Raw genomic sequence first — 24,962 nt, 5'->3', positions numbered from 1 at the left:
ATGGCAGGCAGTTGTCCATACAGTGCAGAGGAGGGACATCAGGAGAAACTCAGCTGCCTAAGTCCCTGGACAATTATGCTGATTGTAGCCCTGGTCCTGCTGAATGTTTAGAATGTAAAATGCAGCTCTGCACTTTTTCAGACTCAAGTTAGATACATTTATACCACAAATATTTATCAAGTGTATATTATGTGCTAGGCACTGTTTTGGGCTTGATTATAAAGCAACAAAAATGTGTACACGTAGCCACAGCCTATTAAAGCACAGTCCAAGAATAAGTCAGTTATTTCTTTTTCACAACTTCTTACCTATGTTTGATTCATCTAGATTGTCCATTATGTAACTTGTTAAATTGCTTACTGATCAGGCAGTATATCTATTTAGTCAACTTGCATACATCATTTCATACAGAATCATGTTAAATAGGTATATAGCTTATAATGCTAATAGGAATACCTCAGATTAGAACCATTGCATTATTAAGATGAAGAAAACAAATCATTTTTTCCCACATGGCTTTGAAATTGTGCTCATTTCTCTATTGGATGAACAAATAACTGAGGTGTGTGGGTCAGTAGGTGGTGACAGGTCTTTCAAAGGCTTTTTTTTTTAATTGTTCTTCTGTTAACTTTTTATATTAGTTCTTATGTGGCTCTTCTTTCTAGAAAAGCTTCTGCTGTGTTTCTTTCTTTTCTTTTTTCTTTCTTCTTTTCTGTGTCTAGGCAAGGAAAGTTAGTGTAGAAGAGAAGGTGAGCCTTTCCTGTTTATTTCTTTCTATACTTTTGCTGTATGATCTGGAAATAGATGGTCAATAAATCACATGAAAGATACATGGTAAGGAATGTGAAGGTGTATTACACTCTATTATTAATAGCCAAACAGGTAGTAATAGAGTTGCAAGAAAAAGCAAAGGTGGTGGGGAAAGTAGGGAGAAGAATGCTGATGACATTCAGTTATATTGAAAGAATCCATTGCCTGATTAGAAGCCTAATGTTAAATTACTTCCCCCTGGTCTCATTTCTTAGGAAATCTTAGAGAAGAAAGAATAAAGTAATATTTTGACTCTCATACTTAAATCTTTTTGCTTTTTGTCACAGTTTCTGACCAAGCATCAGACATGCCTCAGACTTCCATATCCCTAAGTGGCAGAAAATATAAAACAGGCTTATGTACTGGAGAGCAGGACCACACTTGCCCGCTTTGTTTGCTGCTAGACTCTACAGTTCACTTCTGTGTGTACTTAGACTATATCTCTGAATCTACTCTCTCTAGACTGAACTAACTCTTACTTGTCTCTGACCTCCAATATCCAACAGCTTTGCTAGAAGTGTCATGCAACATTCTGGAAGCAGAATGAACTTGTTCTAAGTTTAGGACTTTATAGCCATGATTTAAAACTTGAACAGTACTTATAGATCAGCAAAGTAATAATTCTATATTTATTCCCCTCCTGAATGTCAACTGATATTATAGACATACGGAGTTCTCTTTTTAGAAAAAAAGCAACGAACAACTTTCCTTTTGCTGTTTTCACCAGGGGACATATGCAGAAGTCAAAACAACTCCAACAAACTGTGGAAAAACTAGTTATTTTGCAAAAAGTAAAACTGATCTCTTGTTTTTTTTTTAAATGGTGACAAAATGAACACTTGTAATAGGATTTTTAGCTTCAGGAGATATTTATTACCACAGAACACAAAGTAAAATAAAGAGACCAGAGTTGTTTATTTTACAAAACACAAGTGGTGGTGCAGGCTGGAGTGCACACTGTTCTTTCTGGGATAACAATCCCTTTCCCTAGCAGTAACAGCTCATTTCGTCCTGTTTCAGTAAAGTAATTTTAGTACTTTGGAACTTTGAAATTTATTCAGAATAACAGTTTTATATTTCCAAGCACAGATTGTCATTGCCAGAAAAAATAAACGTAATTTTCCAGGTCATTTTGGGCCACTGTGGCTAGGGTCAGATTTTGTGTTGAGTTAAAGGAAAAAGAAAGAGAATATGGTCATAGAAATGTTAGCACTAGCATCCTGGAAAAGTAGTGATATTTATGTGTGGGCGTGGGTATGTGTGTTGTATTTTGCAGCAATTTTAGTCTTAAAGCCTAATGACAAAAGGAATAGGAAGCTATGTAATTTTTGGAGAAACTATTCTGTTAATATTGTGACCTAAAATCTTGAAAAATCTGCAGTTGTCAATTTGTAGTCCAAAATCCTTTTCTTTTCTTTTTTTTTTTTTTTTTGAGTCTAAAATACTTCTGTTGGCAGGCCACAGAGGGTCATGGAGTCTACTAAGGTGAGGTTTCCCAGTGGAAAAATAGGTATTGAAGGAAATACACTTTAGAAGCATATTTATATAAACATAAGTGTGTCATATATAATTTATGTCTGAAGTCAACATTTCTTAACATTGTTCAATAAAATTTCTTTATGGATTAATCTCTGTATTTTAGTCCCAGATTTATTTTTATTTTTATTGTTTTACAAGTAAACTTCTTATTTCGAGATTATTGTAGATTCACATGAAGTTGCAAGAAATCACACTAAGAGATGCCAGCTTCTTCTTCCCCATCTTCCCCGTCTTCCCCGTCTTCCCCCATGGCCTCCAGTGGTAACATCTGGCAAAACCATACTAAGCTCTCACAACCAGGATATTGACATTGATACAGTCAGGATGTAGAACAGTTCTATCACAACAAGAATTGCTCATGTTTCCCTTTTATAGTCGCATTTACCTCAACCTACCTCTTCACATACCTCCATTACCCCACCTCCCATCCCCAATTCATGACCCTTGGGAACCATCGATCTCCAGTAATTATGTCATTTCAAGATGTTATCTAAATTGAATAATGCAATATATAACCCTTTGGGATTAGATTTTTCACTCAGTGTAATTCTCTGGAGCTTTATTCAGTTTGTTGCATGTATCAGTAGTTTATTTCTTTCTGTTGCTGAGAGGTATTCCACAATCTAAAGGTACTGCACAGTTTGTTTAACCTATTGAGGGACATCTGGTTTTTTTCCCAGTGTTTGCCTATTATGTATAAAGCTGCTGTAAGTGTTCATGTGTATGTTTTTATGCGAACATATGTTTTCATTTTCCTGGAATAAATGCCCAAGGGTGCAATTGCTAGGTTGTACAGTAGTTGCATTGCATGTTTAGTTTTTTAAGACACTGTCAAACTTTTCCAGTTTGGGCTGTCCCATTTTACATTCTCGCCAGCGATGCATGAGTGAGCCAGCTTCTCTGCATCTTTACCAGAATTTGATGTTGTCATTAGTGTTTATGTTAGCTTTTCTGATAGGTATATGGTGATAACTCATTTTGGTGTTAACTTGCATTTTCCTAATGGCTAACAATGAATATCTTTTCAAGTGCTTATTTGGAATCTGTATCCTCTTAGGTGAAATGTTTCTTCATGTCTTTCGACCATGTGTTTTCTTTTTTTTAATTAAAAAAATTTTTTTAGAGTTTATTTTATTTTTTGAGAGAGAGTGAGAGAGAGAGAGCGCGCAGTTGTTTGTGAAAGTGTGTGTGGCACCAGCAGCAGAGGGGCAGAGAGAGAGACAGAGGATCCGAAGAGGGCTGCTCTGACAGCAGAGCCCGATGGGGGCTCAAGCTAATGAACCGTTGAGATCATGACCTGAGCCCAAGTCAGACGCTTAACTGACTGAGCCACCCAGGCGCCCCTTGACCATGTGTTTTCTAATTGGATTTCCTTAAATCGTTGAGTTTTGAGAGTTCTTTGTGTAATCTAGATAATAGTCCTTTGTCAGATATGGGTTTGTAAATATTTTTTTCCCAATCTGTAGCTTGTATTTTTCTCCTCTTCACAGGGTCCTTTTCAGAGCACAAGTTTCACATTTTGATGAAATCCAACTTATCAATTTTTCCATTTATGGATCATGCTTTTGGTATCAAGTATAAGAACTCTTTGCCTAGAAAATCCTGAAGATAATCTCCTAGGTTTTTTTTTTTTTGCCTTCTAAAATCATATTTTTATGTTTTACATTTAAGTCCATAATCATTTTGAGTTAATTTTTGTATACGGTATGAGGTTTAGTTTAAGGTCCTTCCTTCCATCCCTCCTTCCCTTCTTCCTTTTAACCTATGGGTATCCAATTGTTCCAGCACCATTTATTGAAAAGGCAATCTTTCCTTCACTGAATTGCTTTTGCATCATTGCAGAAAATCAATTTGGCATATTTATGCAGATCTTTTTCTGGGTTCATTGTTCTATTCCATTGATCTCTGTGTCTGTCCCTTTGTTAATACCACACAGTCTTATTACTATAGCAATACAGTATGTATTGAAATCAGGTAAAATGATTCTTTCCACTTTATTTTTTTCAAGATTGTTCTGGTTCTTCTAGTTTCTTTGCCTTTCCATATAAATTTGAGAATCCTGTCTATATCTTAAGAAAAAATCTTGCTGAAATTTTGATAAGAATTACAGTAAGCCTATAAATTTGGGGATAATTGCTATCTTTCATATTTTGAGTCTTCAGTATGTCTCTCTGCTTATTTAGATCTTCTTTGATTTTTTCATCAGCATTTTATAGTTTTTAGGATACAACTACTGTACATGTTTTGTTAGATTTAAGCCTAAGCATTTCATTTTTTTGAGCAATCATTATTGGTGTTGTATTTTTAATTTCACTGTCCATGTGTTCACTGGCAGTGTATACAAATACAATTGGTTTTTTTATGTTTATCTTCAATCATTGACCTTGCTGAACTTATTTGTTCTAGGAGTTTTATTGTAGATTCTTCAGGATTTTCTATGTAGGCAACCGTTTCGGTTCATATTAGGGACAGTTTCCTTCCTTCCTTCATTCCATCCTCCTTCCCTCCTTTTCTTTTCTCTTTTCTTTTCTTTTCTTTTCTTTTCTTTTCTTTTCTTTTCTTTTCTTTTCTTTTCTTTTCTTTTCTTTCTTGGCATTTACTTCTTGCCTTCTTGCTCTGGCTAGAACTTGCAGCATTATGATGAATATGAGCAGAGAGAATAAATATATATCCTTGCCTTGTTCCTGATATTAGGTGAAAAAAACACTCATTTTTTCACTATTGCTCCTATGTTGCTATAGGGGTTTTTGTAGATGTTCTATACAAAATTGATCTTTAAATTGGTTGTATAGCACATTGACTTATTGATAAGGAAGGGTCCTGATGGCCTTATGAAATGGTCAGGTGGCCTGTATAACTAGTGATTCAAAAGTTCCACTGTTCTGTCTTAAAATGTTTCTCCCAAACCAAATGAAATTCACTGGCTAGACCCTCTTTGCATCTTTTTAAGTGGAGAACCTCTTAGAAGGGGTCACATTTTATACTGCGTTATGGAATAGTTCATCTGTTTCTTTCCTCCTTTATAGAATAGTTTATCTGTTTCTTTCCTCCTTATCCAAGTACAAAAAGCATGGGATGGGTGGGAGAAGAAAGGAGGAACAGTTTTAGAGCAGAGAATAGTGCAGTTGGGCTGCAGGAGGTTACTGGAGTGCCTTTTCTAGTTCAAGCACAGACAGGAGCTTTGAAAAGGATTCGAAGCCTAATTTAACCTTTTAAAAAATTTGCATCACTTCTATATTAAATACAGTAAAACCTTGGTTTGCAAGCATAAGTCATTTCAGAAACATGCTTGTAATCCAAAGCACTTGTATATCAAAGCAAATTTCCCAATAAAAAATAATGGAAACTCAGATGATTCATTCTGCAACCCAAAAATATTCATATAAAAATGATTACAGTATGGTAATATAATGCAAAATAATAAAATACAAAATATAAAGAAAAATAAATTAACCTGTACTTACCTTTGAAAACCTTCATGGCTGGTGTGAGGGAGACAAGAGAGAGGAGGGTTATTGTGTAGGACAACTTCCAGTATCACAAAGGGAATCACTGCTATCTATTGGCTCAATGGAATCTTTTTCTTTTTGTGCAATTTTAACAAGGAACCTATCCAATGACACTTGCTCTTGCTTCCTTTTGAGGATTTCACAGAAATGTGACATTGCATTGTCATTGAACAATTTCATTGCTTGCACTGCTATAGCCTTATTTGAGTGGTGCTTTTCTACAAAATCTTACACTAGTTCCCAGATTTTACACATCTCCCTAATCTCATTTGAAGTGAGGGATTCCTCTGCCTTTTTTCTTCTCTGTAGACGAGATGCAGACATACACTGCTTACAAAATGTTGTAATTTTGGCCACTTGCATACCTTGTTCATACTTCTCGATGATTTCCTTCTTAACTTCCACTGTAATTAACTCCTTCTTACCACCTTTCTTTTCAACCTTTCTCTACATGGGGTGCCATTGTATACGCTGGCACAGATGTTGACTACAGTATGGCATTAATAAACTCTTGTCATATACTGTATTTAATGTAACTGGTAATAAGGCCACAGAGGAAAGGGTCTCTATCTGCAGACAGCCTGACCTAGAATGAAGCAAAGCCTTCCTAAGCTTATTCTTGTGTGGAAAAGCAAAAGACTGTCCATAGGTGCTTTGAAGTGACAAAAAATACACTGATGCCAGTTGTGGGCACCTTCCAACGTTTTGAAAAAAATCATTGGTTTGTGCCAAACAGTGTGGCCTGAGACTGAGCATCTGAGCATGGGAGATGATCACCTGCAATCCTGCAGTGACAGAGAGAGAGAACCATTGGCTCAGTTGTGATCATATGATGTTCGGCGTCACATACTACTCATATTGTAAGACATCACTCGTTTATCAAGTTAAAATTTATTAGAAATGTTTGCCTGTTTGCAGAACACGTTACTCACAATCTAAGGTGTTACTGTAACTATAATTTTAAAAGTACAAATACATTTGAGAAGTTTATAATTTTTAAAATTTTATTAAAAAATGTTTATTTGGGAAAGAAAAAGAGAGTGCAAGTGGGGGAGGGACAGAGAGAGAGAGAGAGGGAGAGAGAGAATCCCAAGCAGGCTTTGCACTGACAGTGCAGAAATGGGGCTTGATCTCACAAACTGTGAGCCATGACCTGAACCAAAATCAAGAGTCAGATACTTAACTGACTGGTCTACCCAGACACCCCTGTAATTTATTTTTAAATGACTCTTCATTTGTTTAATATATTGCATTTGGTGATGCCTCCTCCAAAGCATGTCTTGTAGAAAGCAAAAATATCCTGCTCATGATATAGGTCTTTTGTCAAGAATGACAGCATGTCATTATTTTACTTAGAAAATGATGACATAACGCCAAGTTATAAGAGTGAAGCACAAATTATATTTCACAAAAAACAGGTACTTACTTACTTCATGTGGGAATATAATTATAGTATTTCATAATTTTTCAAACTTCACAGAAATATCCTAAGTAATTAGCCCATACAAACGCTAAGAATTTGAAAGTGTTATTGCATTTTTTTTCTGTTGTATTTTTGCTTATGGAAAATTGTTTACAAGTTAATAATACTGAAAACTTTTGTTCAATATACTTATCTAACATAGATCATTCAGTAATTTAGATCGTACTAGGTGAATTCTGGAGACTCTTCTTATGGACTTATTCTTTTGTAATTTGATTGTCTTGTTTTCTAGCTCATGGTATCATTTTTTGGGTATTCTTTGCTGAACTTCTAGAATACCTATTCTATAAAATGTATTACTTTATGTATTTCTGCTCTACCTGCCCCTGCTTGATTGCTGTTTAGAATATTAGAATAACATTCTAATAGCTTTTGTAGCTGTGAAGTTTATACTGTTTCTGTTTTGTACATCAGGCTGCAGATGAGCTCCACCTAGCAAGAGTTTTCTTTAGAATGAAGATAAAGCATTTTGCCAGAATCTGGGCAAGAACTGTGATTAATAGGCATAAGGTTAGGAATGAAAGTGCCTTCAAGTAACCAATATAATTTTCAAATTGATGAGAAGGAACCAAAACTCACAAGAGCAAAGGGATTATAAGAAAATACCCATCTGTTCTGAATTAGTTCAGGTCTCTTGACCTAGATAAGTTATATTCCCAGGGACTGATAGTACCTTTGAATGGGATTGTGGAGCTACTCTTGGTGATCTTTGAGAAGACATAGAGAGTAAGAGGATAACATACAAATGCCATTCCAGGTATAAAATGGCCATAAATTATAACCAGGGAACTCAATTTCAGTTCCAGACAATATACTAGAACGTATTTATTAAAAGATGGTTTGTGAGGATATACTAGAGAAAACAGTAACCCTTGAGCCAATTTTATGTTTATTAAGAGAATCAGCATGTGGATGTTGTGTACAGTTACTAGGTCCAGGACCTATAGTAGCTATAGAATGTATAGACTTTATGAAGACATTTGACTGAGTTTGCCATAATATTCCTGAAGACAATATGGGTAAATATAGGCTGATTATAAAAATAATTGGATAGATTAATAATCAGTTGAAAAGTTGTACCTTCAACTCTTCAAATGTGCTGAGTAATAGATCAGTATCAACCAAGTAGATATGACATGCTATGGAGTTCTTTCCTCAGTTTTGTCATATTCAACACTTTAAATCAATGAATTAGATGGATAAAACAGCTTATAAGGATCAATTTTCAAAGAGACACAAAGCTTAGAATTTCCTGCACACCAAGTCAATACATAAAGGGAGTCTAACACATACATATCTTTAAGATACATGTGTGTCAGAGGCACCGGGGTGGCTCATTTGGTCAAGTTTCCGACTTCAGCTCAGGTCATGATCTTGTGGTTCATAGGTTCGAGCCCACTTTGGGCTCTACTGACAGCTCACAGCCTGGAGCCTGCTTTGGATTCTGTATCTCCCTCTCTCTCTGCCCCATCCCCACTCTCTCTCTCTCTCAAAATAAAAATAAAACTTAAAAAAAAAGAAAAAGATATATGTGTCTAAGATATGTATGTACAGATATATGTTATTAATTTACTTACATTATAATTATAATTTAATTTTCTGCACTTCAATGTGAAAAACCAGATACACAATAGAATGGGGGTTATTGGTTGCAAGAAATAGGTAGCATAAGGAGGAAAGAGAATAGTGCAGGAAGATTGGGCATGGATCCCAAAGGACAGGTAGGGAAGCTAGGTTGCACGAGTAACTGAAGTGAGGAATTTGAAGGTCATTGGTTCCTTTTTTCCTCTCTTCCTTTGGATCCAGATTATCTTTGTCTCATCTTGTCTGTGTATGTCTGCTCACCCTTCTCTCTCATTCCAGTAATGTGGCTAACTCTGTGTGGAAGATCCGTCTCCATTCAGGCTGCCCTAAAGGTGTCCCAAATACTTGGGTCTTCAACACTTACAAGTCTGGTTGGCTCATCCCAGCCTAGGGCTTCGTTCTTCTAGGTCTGATATCCAGTCCTCATCCCCCAGTCAGCCATGGCTACGGTTGATGGGTGGAGTGAGATTTAGTCACATTACCAGAGCAGCCAGGACTGTAGAAGGTGAATTCTCTAAAAAAGCAAACATAGGTGAGAAGGAATAGATTGGTATATTTAATATAATGAAAGATGGTTTCACACTGAAGCATTTTTTTAATAGGGGCTTTATTTAACACAAAAGCAAGTAATATATAATATCAACGTATAAAAAATAGAAAAGACTGTTGTGAACGAAGGTTGCATTAGAAGATACTACCAATGATATTACCTATGAGATATTAGAATGAGGGAAGTTTGAGCCCTCTCTTACTCTGTTTTAGTGAGACCAACCGTGCTGGAGTATTAAATTCTGGGGACCAAACTTTGAAACATGTATAGAACACTGGAACAGGTTCAGAGAAAATTATTCAGAATAAGGAAGAAATTCAAAACCATGTCATATGGGAAACAGCTGAAGGAATTGGAAGTCTTGACCTGGAGAAGATATGGAGTGCTCCTGATAGCTGTCTTTAAATATTAGAACGAGGTCTAGGGTTGTTCCACATGGTTACTGGGAGATTTAGGGCCAGTGCACTTACCAGGGAGGCAGATTTGGGGTCAGCATGAGAAGCTGTCAGAGGATAGAACAGGCTACTTTACAAACTAGTTTCCCATCATTTGGGAGGTTGAAATAGAATCTGGATAACTTTTTATCCAGGTTAGAATAGATTGTATGAACCCGTCCAGAGCTTGCGCCAAGTTACTTTTATGATTTGTTTCAAACTTGTTTTACAAATCTGTAAATTTGGTATCTCTGGCAGTTAGATGGTTGATGTGGTCATTCACCTGTATCCCACAGTATTGCAGTTTTGAATTTGAAATTTTTGTTATTGAACTTTAGATGAACAAAATGATACTATGTAAAGATTTGTTATTTGTTTCATCTGACTCTTGTGTAATGGCATTGACAGGTGGGTGAAGTGTGTCACTCTTAGTTGTGGGAGCAGTTTCTACAGTCTTAAGGGAGTTTTCATTAAGAGTAAGTACCCCTCGAATACAAGTGTTGCTTTCATTTTAGCGCCCTGGGACAAATATTTAATGAAGCCATCTCTTAGCCTTTGTGAATAGCAGGACGAGTAGAGTCTACTTGAGGAATATTTATATACTTGAGACAGAAAAAAGAATTACCTCTGTCTTCACTTTGCTGGAATTCCATTTTTCACTGTCCTTATGCTGGCCAGAGATATATGAACTTCTTATTTATTTAAGAAGTAAGAGGGTTAAGCTGACACACCCATAGCAGAAAAATATGACACAAATGGTTACAGGGGGTAGGTTTTAGATAGACCTGGGTTTAATCCCAATGTCTCCATATACCAACTGGTTGTTTAACTTCAGTGGTTTCCATTTCCTTATCTATAAAATGGGTATAACCATACCTACCTGAAGGGAAAAGAACAGAGTTAGAAGAGATTGGGTTTAAAATGTTTTTGCTATTTATGGTTATATGAGAGAATTCTGTTGTAAATTCTGTAAAAATCATAAAATATTAAAACTGAACAGGAACTTAAGAGTTCATTTGGTCCAATGCCATAATTTTATAAATGAGGAAAAATAAGATCTGAAAAAGCCAAGAGGCATCTCCAGGATCACAGTGCAGCTGGCAGTGAAAGGCCAGCGATTTCTCTCCACTTCATGGAAAACTCATCTTAAAACAAGAATTATAAAGATGTTTTCATCATTTTTTGTTTTATTTTATGGAAAATATTTCAAGAGTAAATCTTTCTTAGAGATACTATGGAGAAGCAATCACTCTGAAAGACCCTTTTTTAATTCCAAGATTCTGTGTCAGAGTCAATGTCATGCCAGTTTTTAAAATTTTATCCAGATGTCAGCAACATCATAATTATTACTCCATGGCATAGTCCAGTGTGCATTTACTTCATTTGACCAGCGTGGTTGCAATAACATCCTCAGTGGAACTTTGCCAGAAATTTAAAAATATCATTTCAATGTATGTATGTATATATGTCTATTTTCTAGATGTCCCCTGAAGAAAAAGTTTGTAGGTACTGTGGAGTCAGCTATCTAATTCTTCACGAGTTTAAAGCTATGGAAGAAAAAATGAAAGCGATGGAAAAAGAGATGAAATTTTATCAAGGAAGTGTAGATCGTGAAAAGAGGCTTCAAGAAAAGCTACGGTCTCTTAGTCAAGATTTTGAACAGTACAAAATTGACAATGAATCCAAAACAGAAAGGTATATTATTCTTTTCTGTCATTTATTTAGTTTGAAAGGAAAGTACAGGAAATAAATAGACTTTGAATGTTTTTCTGGAATTTCTCTATATCAGGTATAACTTACACTTTAATACACCTATGTTTGTTCATTAATTATTACTAACTGTTAAACCTAATTATTATAGTTTGAGCATTTCTTTTGAGGCATAATATTTACTATTTGAATAATTAGAAACTAGTTCATTCAGTAGTCATAGTTGGGATGGGTCAAGTTATATTTTTCCCCAGATATATATCTTAATTTATCATTAGAAAGATTTGTCTATCAAAATCAGGTGAATTTTGGTTGTTTTGCGACTTAACATTTGTTTTTAAATGGCCTTGAATATTTAGATTTATAGCATAAGGTTTTCATGTTTTGAAAGGATGCCAAAACATTAAAATTGGTACATGATTCTAAGTCACTGAAATTGGAATAAAATTAAAGATTGGGTTCCTAATTGCTGCTGAATCTAATCAGCAATTTAGTCTGCCTAAAGACACTTCAGTATGTTTATACAGACACTTCTATAGAAGGGTTTTTGCTGGTATTTTATGGCCTTTCCTTTTTCCCATAAGTGAATATTTCTCCATTTAAAATATCGACAGTTGATGTCACTAAACTTTGAATGAATGAATTTAGTGAATATCATGTCTTTGTAAAAGTAGGAACTTTGTTAAATCTCCTAGAATTAAGTGCTTCTATTACATTTTGTTATAAGCTTTTATAATTACATTAAATCTCAGTTGAACCTGATATTTCTTAGACCTTTACTAAGAAAATTTTGTTACAGTGTCTTTAATTTCAAATTTGAATAGTAAAGTATTTCATAATGTTCGAGTAGAAAAATAAGAAGCTTGAAGTATTCAGCTTAAAATTTTAGATTTGGAGGGTTTTGCCTGTCAGAGCAGAGATTCTTTTGTTTGGGGTATTCACATTTTACTTTCTTTAATAGAATATTGCATTATATAAGTCATATGAACACACAAAATAAAAGAAGTAAACAGAAGTAAAGGCAAAGAATTCCCTTTTTATTCTGATTACTTTCTTCTTACTGGAGAGAAAACCGCTTTTAATGGTTTGGTGTATATCTTTCTAGATCCTTTATTGTGCCTTTTCTTTTATTATAGATATATTTCTTTAAAATATCTAATATATCATATATGAGCCACTTAATTACATACATTGGAAACTGTTCCGTGTTAGTGTGTATAGATCAATCTTGTTTTTAACTGTTACACTTTCCTTCTTAAGAATATGCCATAATTTACTTATTTTTCTTGTCAACATTTAGATTATTTCCAATACTTCTTATTACAGGTAGTATTTTTTTTTTACAGATAGTATTTATATTTATATTCTTGTGTACATGTGTTTTTCATGGGATAAATTCCTAGAAGTGAAATTGCTGAAAGAAAGGAAATGCCAGCTTAAAATTCTGATAAATGGGGTGCCTGGGTAGCTCAGTCAGTCAGCTATGTATCCGACTCTTGATTTAGTCTCGGATCATGGTCTCCCGGTTCATGAGATTGAGCCTAGTGTTGGGCTTTGTGCTGACAGTGTGGAGCCTGCTTGGGATTCTTTACCTCTCTCTGCCCTGTCCCCCCTTCAAAATAAATAAATAAACATTAAAAAAATAAAATTCTGATAAATATATACCAAATTGTCCTTTGAGAAGATAGTGTTAATTTGACCAATAGTTTATAAGACCATTTTCCTACATGTTCATATTAGAGTTTTTCAATTTTTTTCGAATATTTACTTTTTTCTTGAGTTTTCATTGTTGTTTAATTTGTTTCTTTGTTGCTAATGAGGTCGAACATTTTTTCATGTTTATTAGACATTTCTGTGTTTTCCTCTACTAAGTACTTGTTCATATCTGTTGTCAAAATTTCTATTGGGTTATTTGTTTATTTTTGTTTATTTATAGGAGTTTTTAATAAAATATGGACATTATTTTTGGTTTATATATGTTGCTAATATTTCCTCATGTTTGCCTATCTTTTTGTTTATTGTGTTTTTCTGTGTTGATTTTTAATTTTTTTAACATTTCATGCCAAATTCTGGTCCAGGTTCTGTGTCAGGTTCTTTTGATTGCAAACAACAGAAACTCACTCTGGCTAACACTAACCTAGATTCAGGCAGGTTGAAAACACAACATATGTCTAAAACTTTTATAGTACTGCTGTTTTAGTTAACTTTTTAATCTATTTGGAATTAATTTTGTCTGGTGGATTTATAATTTCATATTTATTCTTTTTGAAATGTATGGCTTGTCTCAATATCATTCATTAAATTTTCATTCTTTCTCTTTTGATTTGAAATGCCACCTAGTAATTTCTATGCTAGTCTATTTCTGGACTCTCTGTTTTATGCTATTGATCTATTGCTTATCAGTGGGTGTCTTAGTCCATTTGGGCTGCTATAACAAAGTACCATAGACTGGGTGGTTATAAACATTATTTATTTGTTTCTGACAGTTTTGCAGGATGGGAAGTCCCACGGTGCTGGCATATTTGGAAGGGTTCCTCCCTCCTACTCTTTCCTGGTTTGGTGTTTTTGCTATGTCCTCACATGGTGGAAGAAGCAAGGGAGCTCTTCCAGGTTTCTTTTATAGGTACACTAATCTCATTCTTGAGGATAAAAATCCTATGTGCTATGCCTATTCATCTTTTCGTCCCTTTTAAAGACTGGCAACCACTGATCCATTTGTTGTCTTCATAGTTTTGTTTTATCCAGAATGTTGTATAGTTGGAATCATATAATATGTAGTTTTTTCAAGTTCTTTTACTCAGTAATATGCATTTGAGTTTCTTGCATGTCTTTTCATGGCTTGATAGCTTACTTCTTTTTAGCATTGAATAATATTCCATTGCCTGGATGTTCCACAGTTTATCCATTCATCTACTGAAGAGCACCTTGATTGTTTCCATGTTTTGGTAGTTATGAATAAAGCTGCCATAAGTATTCACGTGCAGGTTTTGTATGCAGATACATTTTCACCTCCTTTAGATAAATGTCCAAGTGTGATTGCTGGATCATACAATAAGAGTATGGATAATTTCATAAGAAACCTCCAAGTTGTCTTCCAAAGTGGCTCTATCATTTTGCATTCCTGGCAACAATGAATGAGTGAGAGTTCCTGTTACCACATACTCACCAGAATTTGGTGTTGTTGGTATTTTGGATTTTGGCCATTCTTATAAGTGTGTATTGGTATCTTGTTGTTCTAATTTTCATTTCCCTGATGACATATGATGTTGAACATCTTTTCATATGCTTGGTATCTGTATATCTTTGCTGAAGTGTTTATTCAGATGTTTTGCCTATTTTAAAATCAGATTGATTATTTTCTTATTGTTGAGATTTAAGAATTCTTTGTATATTTTGGATAATAGTCCTTTATTGGATGTGTCTTTTGCACATACCTAATTTTTCTCCTGTTATTTTCTAGGAATTTTATACTTTTGCATTTTATATTTATATCCATGATACATTTGAGTTAATTTTTGTGAAGGTTGTAAACTCTGTACTTATATTCTTTTTTTTTCTTTTTTCTTTACTTTTTTTTTTTTTTGCACTTGGATGTCTTATAGTTGCTCCCAGCGTGATATGTTAAATAGATCATCTTTGCTCAATTGTATTGCCTTTGCTCCTTTGTTGAAGAGCAGTTGACTGTAGTATTTATGTGGATCTATTTCTTTTTTTCTTAAAGTTTATTTATTTATTTTGAGAGAGAGGCAGTGTGAGTGGGGGAGGAACAGAGTGAGAATCCCAAGCAGGCTCCGCACTGTTAGCACAGAGCTTGATGAAGGGCTCAAACTCCCGAAACCGCGAGATCATGACCTGAGCTGAAGCCGGACGCTCAACCGACTGAGCCACCCAGGAGCCCTCATGTGGATCTATTTCTGGACTCTGTATTCTGTTCCATTAGTATCTTTGTCTGTTTTGTTTTGTTTTTGTTTTTGTTTTTTTTTTACTGGTACTACATTATCTTGATTATTGTAGTTTTGTAGTAAATCTTGAAGCCAGGTAGTGTCAGTCCTCCAAATTTGTTTTTCTCCTTCAATGTTGAGTCGGCTATTCTGGGTCTTTTGTCTCTCCATATAAACTTCAGAATCTGTGTGTTCATATCCACAAAATAACTTGTGGGATTTTGATTGATACTGAATTAAATCTATACATCAAGTTGGGAAGAATTGATATCTTGACAATATTGAGCCTTCCTATCCACACACGGAGTAACTCTCAATTTATTTAATTGTTCTTTGTTTTCTTTCATCTACATTTCATTTTCTTATATAGATCTTATACATATTTTGTTAAGAGTTTTTCACGGTTATACCTACGTATTTAATTTTTTGGGGGGTTGCTAATGTAAATGATAATCTGTTTTTAGTTTCAAATTCCATGTAGTTATAGTGTATAGGAAATTTATTGACTTTTGTATGTTATGTATTTTGTTATGTATTTTCTACATAGGTGATCATATAGATTTGCATACTATACATTTCAATAAGTTGTATTTTCATTTTCATTTAGTTCAAAGTATTTTTAAACTTCTCTTGTGACTTCTTCTTTGACCCATATGTTATTCAGAAGTGTCTTTTTTTATTTCCCAGTATTTGGGGATTTCTCAGCTCTTCTGTTTCATTTGTAGTTTAATTTCCTCATGGAATCAGACATTGTATGATTTTAATTTTTTAAAATTGTTAGGGTGTATTTTATGGCCCTGAATGTGGCCTAACTTGGTGAATGTTCCATGTGAGCTTGAGAAAAATGTATGTTCTGCTATTCTTGGGTGAAGTAGTCCATAGATGTCAATTATATCAATTGATTAATGATACTGTTGAGTTCATCTATGACCTTACTGATTTTCCACCTGCTGTATCTGTCCATTTTTGTATCAAAGTCTTCAACCATGCTAGTGGATTTATTTATTTCTCCTTGTAATTCTATAAGCTTTCGTCTCACATATTTTGATGCTCTGTTGTTAGGCTCTGTTGTTAAGGATTATTATGTCTTCTTGGAGTATTGACTCCTTTATCATTACATAATACCCCTTTTCAACTCTGATAACTGTCGTTGCTCTAAAGTCTTCTCTGTCTGAAATGAATACAGACATTCTCACTTCTTTTGATTAGTGTTAGCATGATATATCTTTCTCCACTGCTTTATTTTTAATCTACATGTGTCTTTATATTTAAAATGGGTTTCTTCCAGACAACATATACTTGGGTCTCATTTTTTCATACACTCTGTTAATGATTTCAATCATTAACGTTCAAAGTACAGTAAAACCTTGGATTGTGAGTCACTTGTTCTGTGACTGTTCCACAAGACAAGCAAGCATTTCTAATAAATTTGAACTTGATAAATGAACGATGTCTTGAAATATGAGTAGTACGTGATTCCTAATGTCACATGATCACAACTGAGCCAATAGTTCTTGAAATTCCCTTTGATATATGGGTGCTTTGGATTACAAGCATGTTTTCAGAACAAATTATGCTCACAAATCAAAGTTTTACTGTAAAGATTGATGTAGTTGGATCACTATCACCATTTTTATTACTTTTTTCTATTTGTTGCCCTTGTTCTTATTTTTATTCTTATGTTTGTCTTTCACACTTTTTCTGCTTTTTGTGTATTTGAGTGTTTTAAATAATTACATTTTCTCTTTCTTAGAATATCAGTTCTACTTGTTTTTTACTTTTTTTTTTAGTTGTTGCTGTATAATTTGCATTATATATTTATAGCTAATCCAAGTCTACTTTCAAATAACACTGTGCTGCTTCCTGGGTAGTGTAAGTACCTTATAATAACAAAATATTCCTGATTCTTTCCTCCTATTTCTTGTACCATTGCTGTCATTCTTTTCACTTTAAGTAAGTGTACGTAAATATTCACCATCAGGATTTGCATGATTTGTTTCTTTAGTCATGATTTTCTGTAGTTTAAAGATGGTATACCTAACTGTGGGGTTTTTTGCAGGGCAGGGTGGTATTCATCTTGCTTGGTATTCTCTGAGGTTTCTGGATCTGTGGTTTGGTGTCTGACATTAATTTAGAGGAAATTCTCAATCGTTTCAAACACTGTTTCTTTTCTTTCTTCTTTTGGTATTCTTGTTATACATATGTTGCACCCTTTATAGTTGTCCCAAAGTTCTTAGAGTCTCTCCCTCTCTCTCTCTTTTTTTTCATTTTTTCCCTTTGCTTTTCAGTTTTAGCAGCTTTTCAATTCTATTGTCATATCCTCAAGCTCAGAGAATTCTTTCCTCAATGATGTCTTGTCTACTAATAAACCCATTAAAGGCATTCTTCATCTTGTTATAGTGTTTTTGATCTCTAGCATTTATTTTTGATTCTTTATTAGAAGTTTCATATCTCTGCTTACTTACCCATGTATTTTTGAATATTGTCCACTTTTTCCATGAAAGGTCTTTTCATACTAATCGCAAATTCCTAGTCTGATAATTCTGACATTCCTGCCATATCTGCCTCTGGTTCTGATGTTTGCTTAGTCATTTCAAACTGGGTTTTTGTTTTTGTTTTTGTTTTTTGCCTTTTAGTGTGCCTTCCAATTTTTTGGAAGGAGAACATGATGTTCTAGGTGAAAGGAATTGCAGTTAATGGGTCTTTAGTAATGCAGTGTAATGTGGTGGGTGGGAGTGTAGAGAGGTATTCAGTAGTCCTGGGATTGGGTCCCAGTCTTGCAGTGAGCCTGTGCCTCTAACTGTGAACTTCACAGATGTTTCTCAGTTGCCAGCCTCTTACCCCTCCCCACTCCCACCCTAGGTAGGACAGGATGGCTGGGGTGGGCTGAAGTTGGGTATTTCCCTTTGCCAGGTCAGTTGGGCCCTGATAAAACCCCAGTAGTTTAAACTCTGATAAGATAGTTTTTCTTGAGAGCAGGCCTCTTAAACAGAAGAGAAAGCTCTGGTATATTTCATCATATTTGAAATATGTTTCCCCTCTCCTTGTCAGAAGCACAAGTGGATTTTTCTCTAATCTTTACTGTGAAGACCTGGTAAGGCTCCTGGATATAAAACTCACAAAAGTGTGGTTTCCCTCTCTCCCTATAGTTTTTATCTCTCAGATTGATGTCCACAGTGAGCTTCCAGTCATTTGCCAATTACAGTTCAGGTTTTTCTTTCCATGCATTGGTTCCTATGAAGGTTTCTCTTGTGGGTTTCTGCTCTGAGAAGTTCTGATTCTCTGTATCCACCTTATCTGTCTCTAATTTAGGGGGCAGTGGTTTGCCCTGTGACCTTACTTCTCTAACAGATCTAGCAAGAGTTGTTCATTTTTCACTTTGTTCATCTTTTTTACCTATTGTTAGGATAGCATAGTGACTTCTAAAGCTCCTTACACATCTGATTGGAAACCAGAAGTCTTATGCTGACATTTAAAAGAATGACTTAATACTTTAAACATTTTTATTTTTTTCATGTGCTATAAGTGTTTATACCTGTACTCACTAAGCCTCATGAAACCTGAATCAAAGTATAGATAACCCAAGAGAAAGTATAGAACATGGTGGACAAAGGAAATAAACAGAAAAATATGAGTGCCTAAAACTTAAAGAAAGAATGGATTTCAAATAACATTTTCTTTCTTTATTTTTTTATTAAAAATTTTTTAATGTTTATTTTTTGAGAGAGACAGGCAGACAGACAGAGCACGAGCGGGGGAGGGGCAGAGAGAGAGGGAAGTAGGCTCCAGGCTCTGAGCTGTCAGCATAGAGCCCAACGCAGGGCTCAAATCCACAGACTGTGAGATCATGACCTGAGCCAAAGTCGGATGCTTAACCGACTAAACCACCCAGGCACCCTCAAATAACATTTTCTAACCTTGACTTTCTCGTTATAATAGGTTAGTGTTACTACTTCTATATCAATTCCTTTGGTGTCTGTCATAGACTAGTATTGAGCTGCCAACTTGACATTGTGGCAGAAGTATCTTTTTGGGCTCCTTGGGAGGTCTACTCCAGAGTTCCTCTGGAAAGGACTTCATTTGAGTAGCCACAAGGAAATTCTGTGTTTGCAGGTAGATTGATACTGTATAGATAAATATATCATTATTATAGCTACTAGAGTGTTCTATTGATATAAGCTTATTGAAACTCTTAGTTTAAGCTTATGATGCTCACCAGCTGGTCAGAATGACATATAGAAAATTTCACCTTTTATAAAAGTCATAACAGAGTAGTACACTGATCACAGCTGGGTGTTTACTTCAGAGAATTCAAGAACCATAATGGCAGATTATTGGTCAGAAATATTTGCATTTAGAATTGAATGGAATTTTTACATTAAACTTTAATTTTGAGGTAATTATAGACACATGCAGTGTAAGAAATAATGGAGATCCTGTGTACTATTTACCCAGTTTCCCCTGTTGGTAACAGCTTGTAAAACTGTAGTATAATATCATAGGATATTGACATTGATATAGTCAAGATGCAGAACAGTTTCATTACCACAGGATTCCTCATGTTGCTCTTTATAGCCACAGTTACCCTCTCCCTCCTCCAATCATGACCCCTGGAAACCACCATTTCTATAATTTTGTCCTTTCAAGAATGTCATATAGATGGAATCATAGAATATTAGTCTTTTTGGGATAGGCTTCTCATCCAGCATAATTCTTTGGAGATGCATTCAAGTAGTGTGTATTAATAGTTCATTCTTTTTTATTACTGAATAGTATTACATTGTATTCATTGTATTGATGTACCATATTTTGTTTAATCATTTACATTAATCATTCACAGAAGGGCATGTTGGTTGTTTTCAGCTTTCCCTATTGCAAAGGAAGCTGCTATGAATGTTTATATACAGGTTGTGTTTGAACATGAGTTTTGTTTCACTTCTACAAATGTTCAGAGTGCAGTTGCTGGATTTTAGGGTAACTGCATGTTTGATTTTATAAGAAACTTCCAAATAGTGTTGCAATGTGGTTATAGCCTTTTGCATTTTCACCAGGAATATATGAGTCATCCAGTTTTTCCACATCCTCACCAGCATTTGATGTTGTCGACTATTTTTTAATTTAGCTGTTCTGATAGGTGTGTAGTGGTACCTCATCATGATTTTACTTTGCATCCTAATGACTCATGATGTTAAACCTCTTTTCATGTGTGTATTAGTTTACTGGGGCTGCCATAACAAAATACTACAGACTGAATGGCTTAGACAACAGAAATTTATTTTCTCACAGTTTTGGAGGCTAGACGTCCAAGTTCAAGGTGCTTGATTTCTGACATGTTTGTATGTTTGAAGAGAGAGAGATCTCCGAGTCTCCTCATTTTCTTTTGTGGATACCAGTGCTGTGGGATGAGGGCCTCACCCTCATAATGTGTTTTAACCTTGATTACCTCCTGAAAGGCCCTGTCTTCAAATACAGTCACATTGGGGGTTAGGGCTTCAACATTTGGAGTTTGAAGGCCCACATTCAGCCCTTAACAGTGTGCTCATTTGTTTTCTGTATGTTCTCTGCTGTGAAATGTCTACTCATATCTTTTGCCCATTTTCTAATTGAAATATTGACTTTTTTACTGTTGAGTTTTAAAAATTTTTTTTTATACTCTCAACACTAAGCCTTTTTTGATTTGTAAATATTATCTCCCAGTCCTCTTCACAAGGTCTCTTGCAGACCAAAACTTTTTTTTTTTTACATTTGATGAGATTTAATTTATTGGTTTATCTTTCTATAGATCATACTTTTGCTAAGTCTAAGAACTCTTTGCCTAGCCATAGATCCTGAAGATTTTCCACTGTCATTTTTCTATAAGTTTTTATGTTTTGTACTTAAGACATATTTCAGTTTGTCTTAATTTTTTAAATAAGGCGTACGACTTAGGTCAAAGTTCATTTCTTGCCTGTAAATGTTCAACTGCTCCAGCACCATTTATTTAAAAGACTACCTCCCCTTCATAGAATTGCTTCTGCACATTTGTCAAAAATCAGTTGAGCACATTTGTATTGGTTTATTTGGGGGGTCTGTATTCTGTTCCATTTATCTATGTGTCTGTTTTTCCACCAGTCCCACACAGTTTCGATTACTGTAGTAAATTGGTAGACCTTTATGTTAAAGGTAGAGTGATTCCTCCTATTTTATTCTTCTTTTTAAAGATTGTTTTAGTTTAGTTTCTTTACCTAGCCATATAAAATTAAGAATTGGTTTGTGTCTACAAAACATCTTGCTCGGATTTTGATAGCAATTACATTAACCTGTGTATCAGTTTGGGGAAAATTGACATCTTTACTATGTTGAGTCTTCGAATCCATGAACACAATATACCTTTCCATTTATTTAGATCTTATTTGATTTCTTTCATCAGCATTTTGTAATTATCAGCATACAGAGCTTGTACATGTTTTGTTAATTTATACTCAAGTATTTTATTTTCTTTGGAGTGTTTGTAAATGGTATTGTGTTTTTAATTTTGGTTTCCACATGCTTGTTTTTAGTATATACAAATGCATTGTTAGCATATAGAAATGAAGACAATGGTGTCTGCAAATATGGATAGTTTTCTTTTTCTTTGCTATTTATATCTTTTTTTTTTTTTTTTTTTTTTTTTGCTTTGCTACAGTGACTAGAACTTCCAGTAATATGTTGATTAAATACAGTGAGAGTGTACATCCTTGCCTTGTTCCCAGTCTTAGGGGGAAAACATTCACTCTTTCACTGCATTAGTGTGATGTCAGCTATAGGTTTTTTGTAGATGTTCTATCAAGTTGAAGAAGTCCACTTCTCTTCATAGTTGGCTGAGTTTTTATCATGAATAAATGATGGATTTTGTTAAATGGTTTTTCTTTGTCCTTTGATATAATCATATAATTGCTCCCCTTAATCCTGTGGATATGGTGAAATATATCGATTAATTTAAAAATATTGAACCAGACTTGTATACCTAGAATAAATCCCACTTGGTCATGGTGTATTGTATACATATACTGGATCTGATTTGCTAATATTTTGTTGAGGGTTTTTGTGTCTAAATTATTGAGAGATAATGGTGTGCAGTTTCATTTTTTTATGATGTTTTTGTCTGGTGTTAGTATTATGTTGATGGAATCTTCTGAAAGAGATTGATTAATTCATCTTTAAATGTCTGGTAGAATTCTCCAGTGAAACCATCTGAACCTGGAGACTTTTTTGTCGTTGGTTGCATTTTTTAAAATGTTTATTCATTTTTTGTCAGGAGGAAGGGCAGAGAGAGAGGGAGACAAAGACTCTGGAACAGGCTCCAGACTCTGAGCTGTCAGCACAGAGCGTGACATGGGGCTTGAACCCATGAACCATGAGATCATGGCCTGAGCTGAAGTCAGACACTTAACTGACTGAGCCACTGGATTGCCCCTTGCTGATAGCTTTTAAATCACAGATCCATGTCTTTAATGGTTATAAGACTACTCAGATTATTTATTTCATCTTGGTTGAGTTTTGGTAGTTCATGGTTTTCAAGCAATTCTATCCCAAGTTGTCAAATTTTTTAGAGTGTTGTTTATAGTCATACCTTACTATCCTTTTGATGACTACAGGATCTGCAGTGATATGCCCTCTTTCATTCCTGATGTTGTTGATCTTTGTCTCTTTTTATTCTTTTAATTTTTCTTGTAGATTTATAAATTATGTTGATGTTTTTAAAGAGTCAGGTTTTCGTTTCATTGATTTTCTCTATTATTTTCCTGTTTTCAATTTAATTGATTTCTTCTTTTATTTTTGGTATTTTTTTTCTTTTGCTTGCTTTGGGTTTATTTTACCATTCTTTTTCCAATTTCTTGAGGTAGGAGCTTAGATTTTTAAAAAAATTTTTATTTACATTCCAGTTAGTTAACATACAGTATAATGTTAGTTTCAGGTATACAAAGTAGCAAGTCTTAGATTATTTATTTGAAAACTCCCTTTTTTGGTGGAAGCACTTATCTCTTTTCCAATGGAAGCACTTAATGTTTTACTCATAAATTTAACTCTCTTCACTCCTTTAGTTGCATTTCACATATTTTGATATGCTGTACTTTCATCTTCATTTCAGTTCTCTATGTGTGGGCTGTGTGTGTATGTATAATTTTAAAAATTTCTTTTGAGACTTCTTTGACATATGCATTGTTTATTATTTTATTTATTTAAAAAAATTTTTTAATGTTTTTATTTATTTTTGAGACAGAGAGAGACAGAACATGAGCAGGGGAGGGGCAGAGAGAGGGGGAGACACAGAATCTGAAGCGGGCTCCAGGCTCTGAGCTGTCAGCACAGAGCCCAACACAGGGCTCAAACTCATGGAATGTGAGATCATGACCTGAGTTGAAGTTGGACGCTCAACCAACTGAGCCACCCAGGCACCCCTGACATAATGCATGCATTATGTGACATATGCATTGTTTAGAAGTTTGCTGTTTGGTTTCCAAGTGTTTGTAGACTTTCTTGTCATCTTTGTTATTGATTTCTAGCTTGATTCCATTGCGCTCAGAGAATATATTTTGTATAATTTTAACTTCTAAAAATTTGTTGAAATTGATTTTATGGCCTAGTATAAGCTCTGCCTTGATGACTGTTATGTGGGTGCTTGAAAAAGAAATGTGTATACTTCTATTATTGGGTGGAGTTTTTTTATATATGGCCATTAAAATCTGATGGTTAGTAGTTTTGTTGAGTTCTTTCATTTCCTTGCTGATTTTCTGTCTAATTCTGTCTGTTACTGAAAGTGTAATTCTGAAAGTCCCCAACTCTAGTTGTAGATTTGTCTGTTATTCTTAGAGTTCTATAATTTTGGCTTCACATATTTTGTGGTTCTGTTGTTTGACATGTACACCTTTAGGACTGTTATGTCTTCCTGGTGGATTGATCCATTTATCATTATGTGATGTCCTTATTTCTCTATAGTAATTTTATTTGCTCGGAAGTCTACTTTATCTGATAATATAGACACTACTGTTTTTTTTTAATGATTTACGTGGTATATTGTTTCTATTCTTTTGCTCTTAATCTACCTATGTTATTATATCTTAAGTGAGTTTTGTAGACAGCATATTGTTGAACCATGTAGTTTTTTTTTTTAATCCACTCTGCCAACCTCTTTTAATTCATGTATTTAGACTATTTACACTTAAGGTAATTATTGGTATGCCATTTTATTATTTGTGTTCAGTTTGTTTCCTCTGGTTCTCTTTTCTTTGTTTCTCTTTTCTTACCTTTCTGTTGGTTTCTTGAACATTTTAAGGATTATATCCTGATATGTTTATAGTGATATATGTATATTGCTCTGCATGGGTTTCTTAGTGGATGCTCTAGTTATTGCAGTGTAGACACATGACTTATAGTCTGTGG

At 34.5% G+C, this 24,962-nt stretch overlaps 1 protein-coding gene across 3 annotated transcripts in view; it reads left to right on the top strand.

Annotated features, from left to right (window-relative positions):
- Nucleotides 1-24,962, top strand: part of LEKR1 (leucine, glutamate and lysine rich 1) — a 216,828-nt gene that overhangs the window by 5,842 nt on the left and 186,024 nt on the right. For all 3 annotated transcript variants that reach the window (XR_008297893.1, XM_027061551.2, XM_027061550.2), the window contains exon 4: nt 11,390-11,604. Coding sequence is in view for 2 of the 3 variants with exons in the window: in XM_027061551.2 (XP_026917352.1) it covers nt 11,390-11,604 (215 nt within the window). In the remaining variant the exon portion in view is untranslated. The remainder of the gene's footprint in view (nt 1-11,389; nt 11,605-24,962) is intronic.

Source organism: Acinonyx jubatus, chromosome C2 (genome assembly GCF_027475565.1).
Source record: "Acinonyx jubatus isolate Ajub_Pintada_27869175 chromosome C2, VMU_Ajub_asm_v1.0, whole genome shotgun sequence".
Taxonomy (NCBI): domain Eukaryota; kingdom Metazoa; phylum Chordata; class Mammalia; order Carnivora; family Felidae; genus Acinonyx; species Acinonyx jubatus.
The sequence above is the reverse complement of the archived record's forward strand: the minus strand, read 5'-3'. Positions and strand labels throughout refer to the sequence as shown.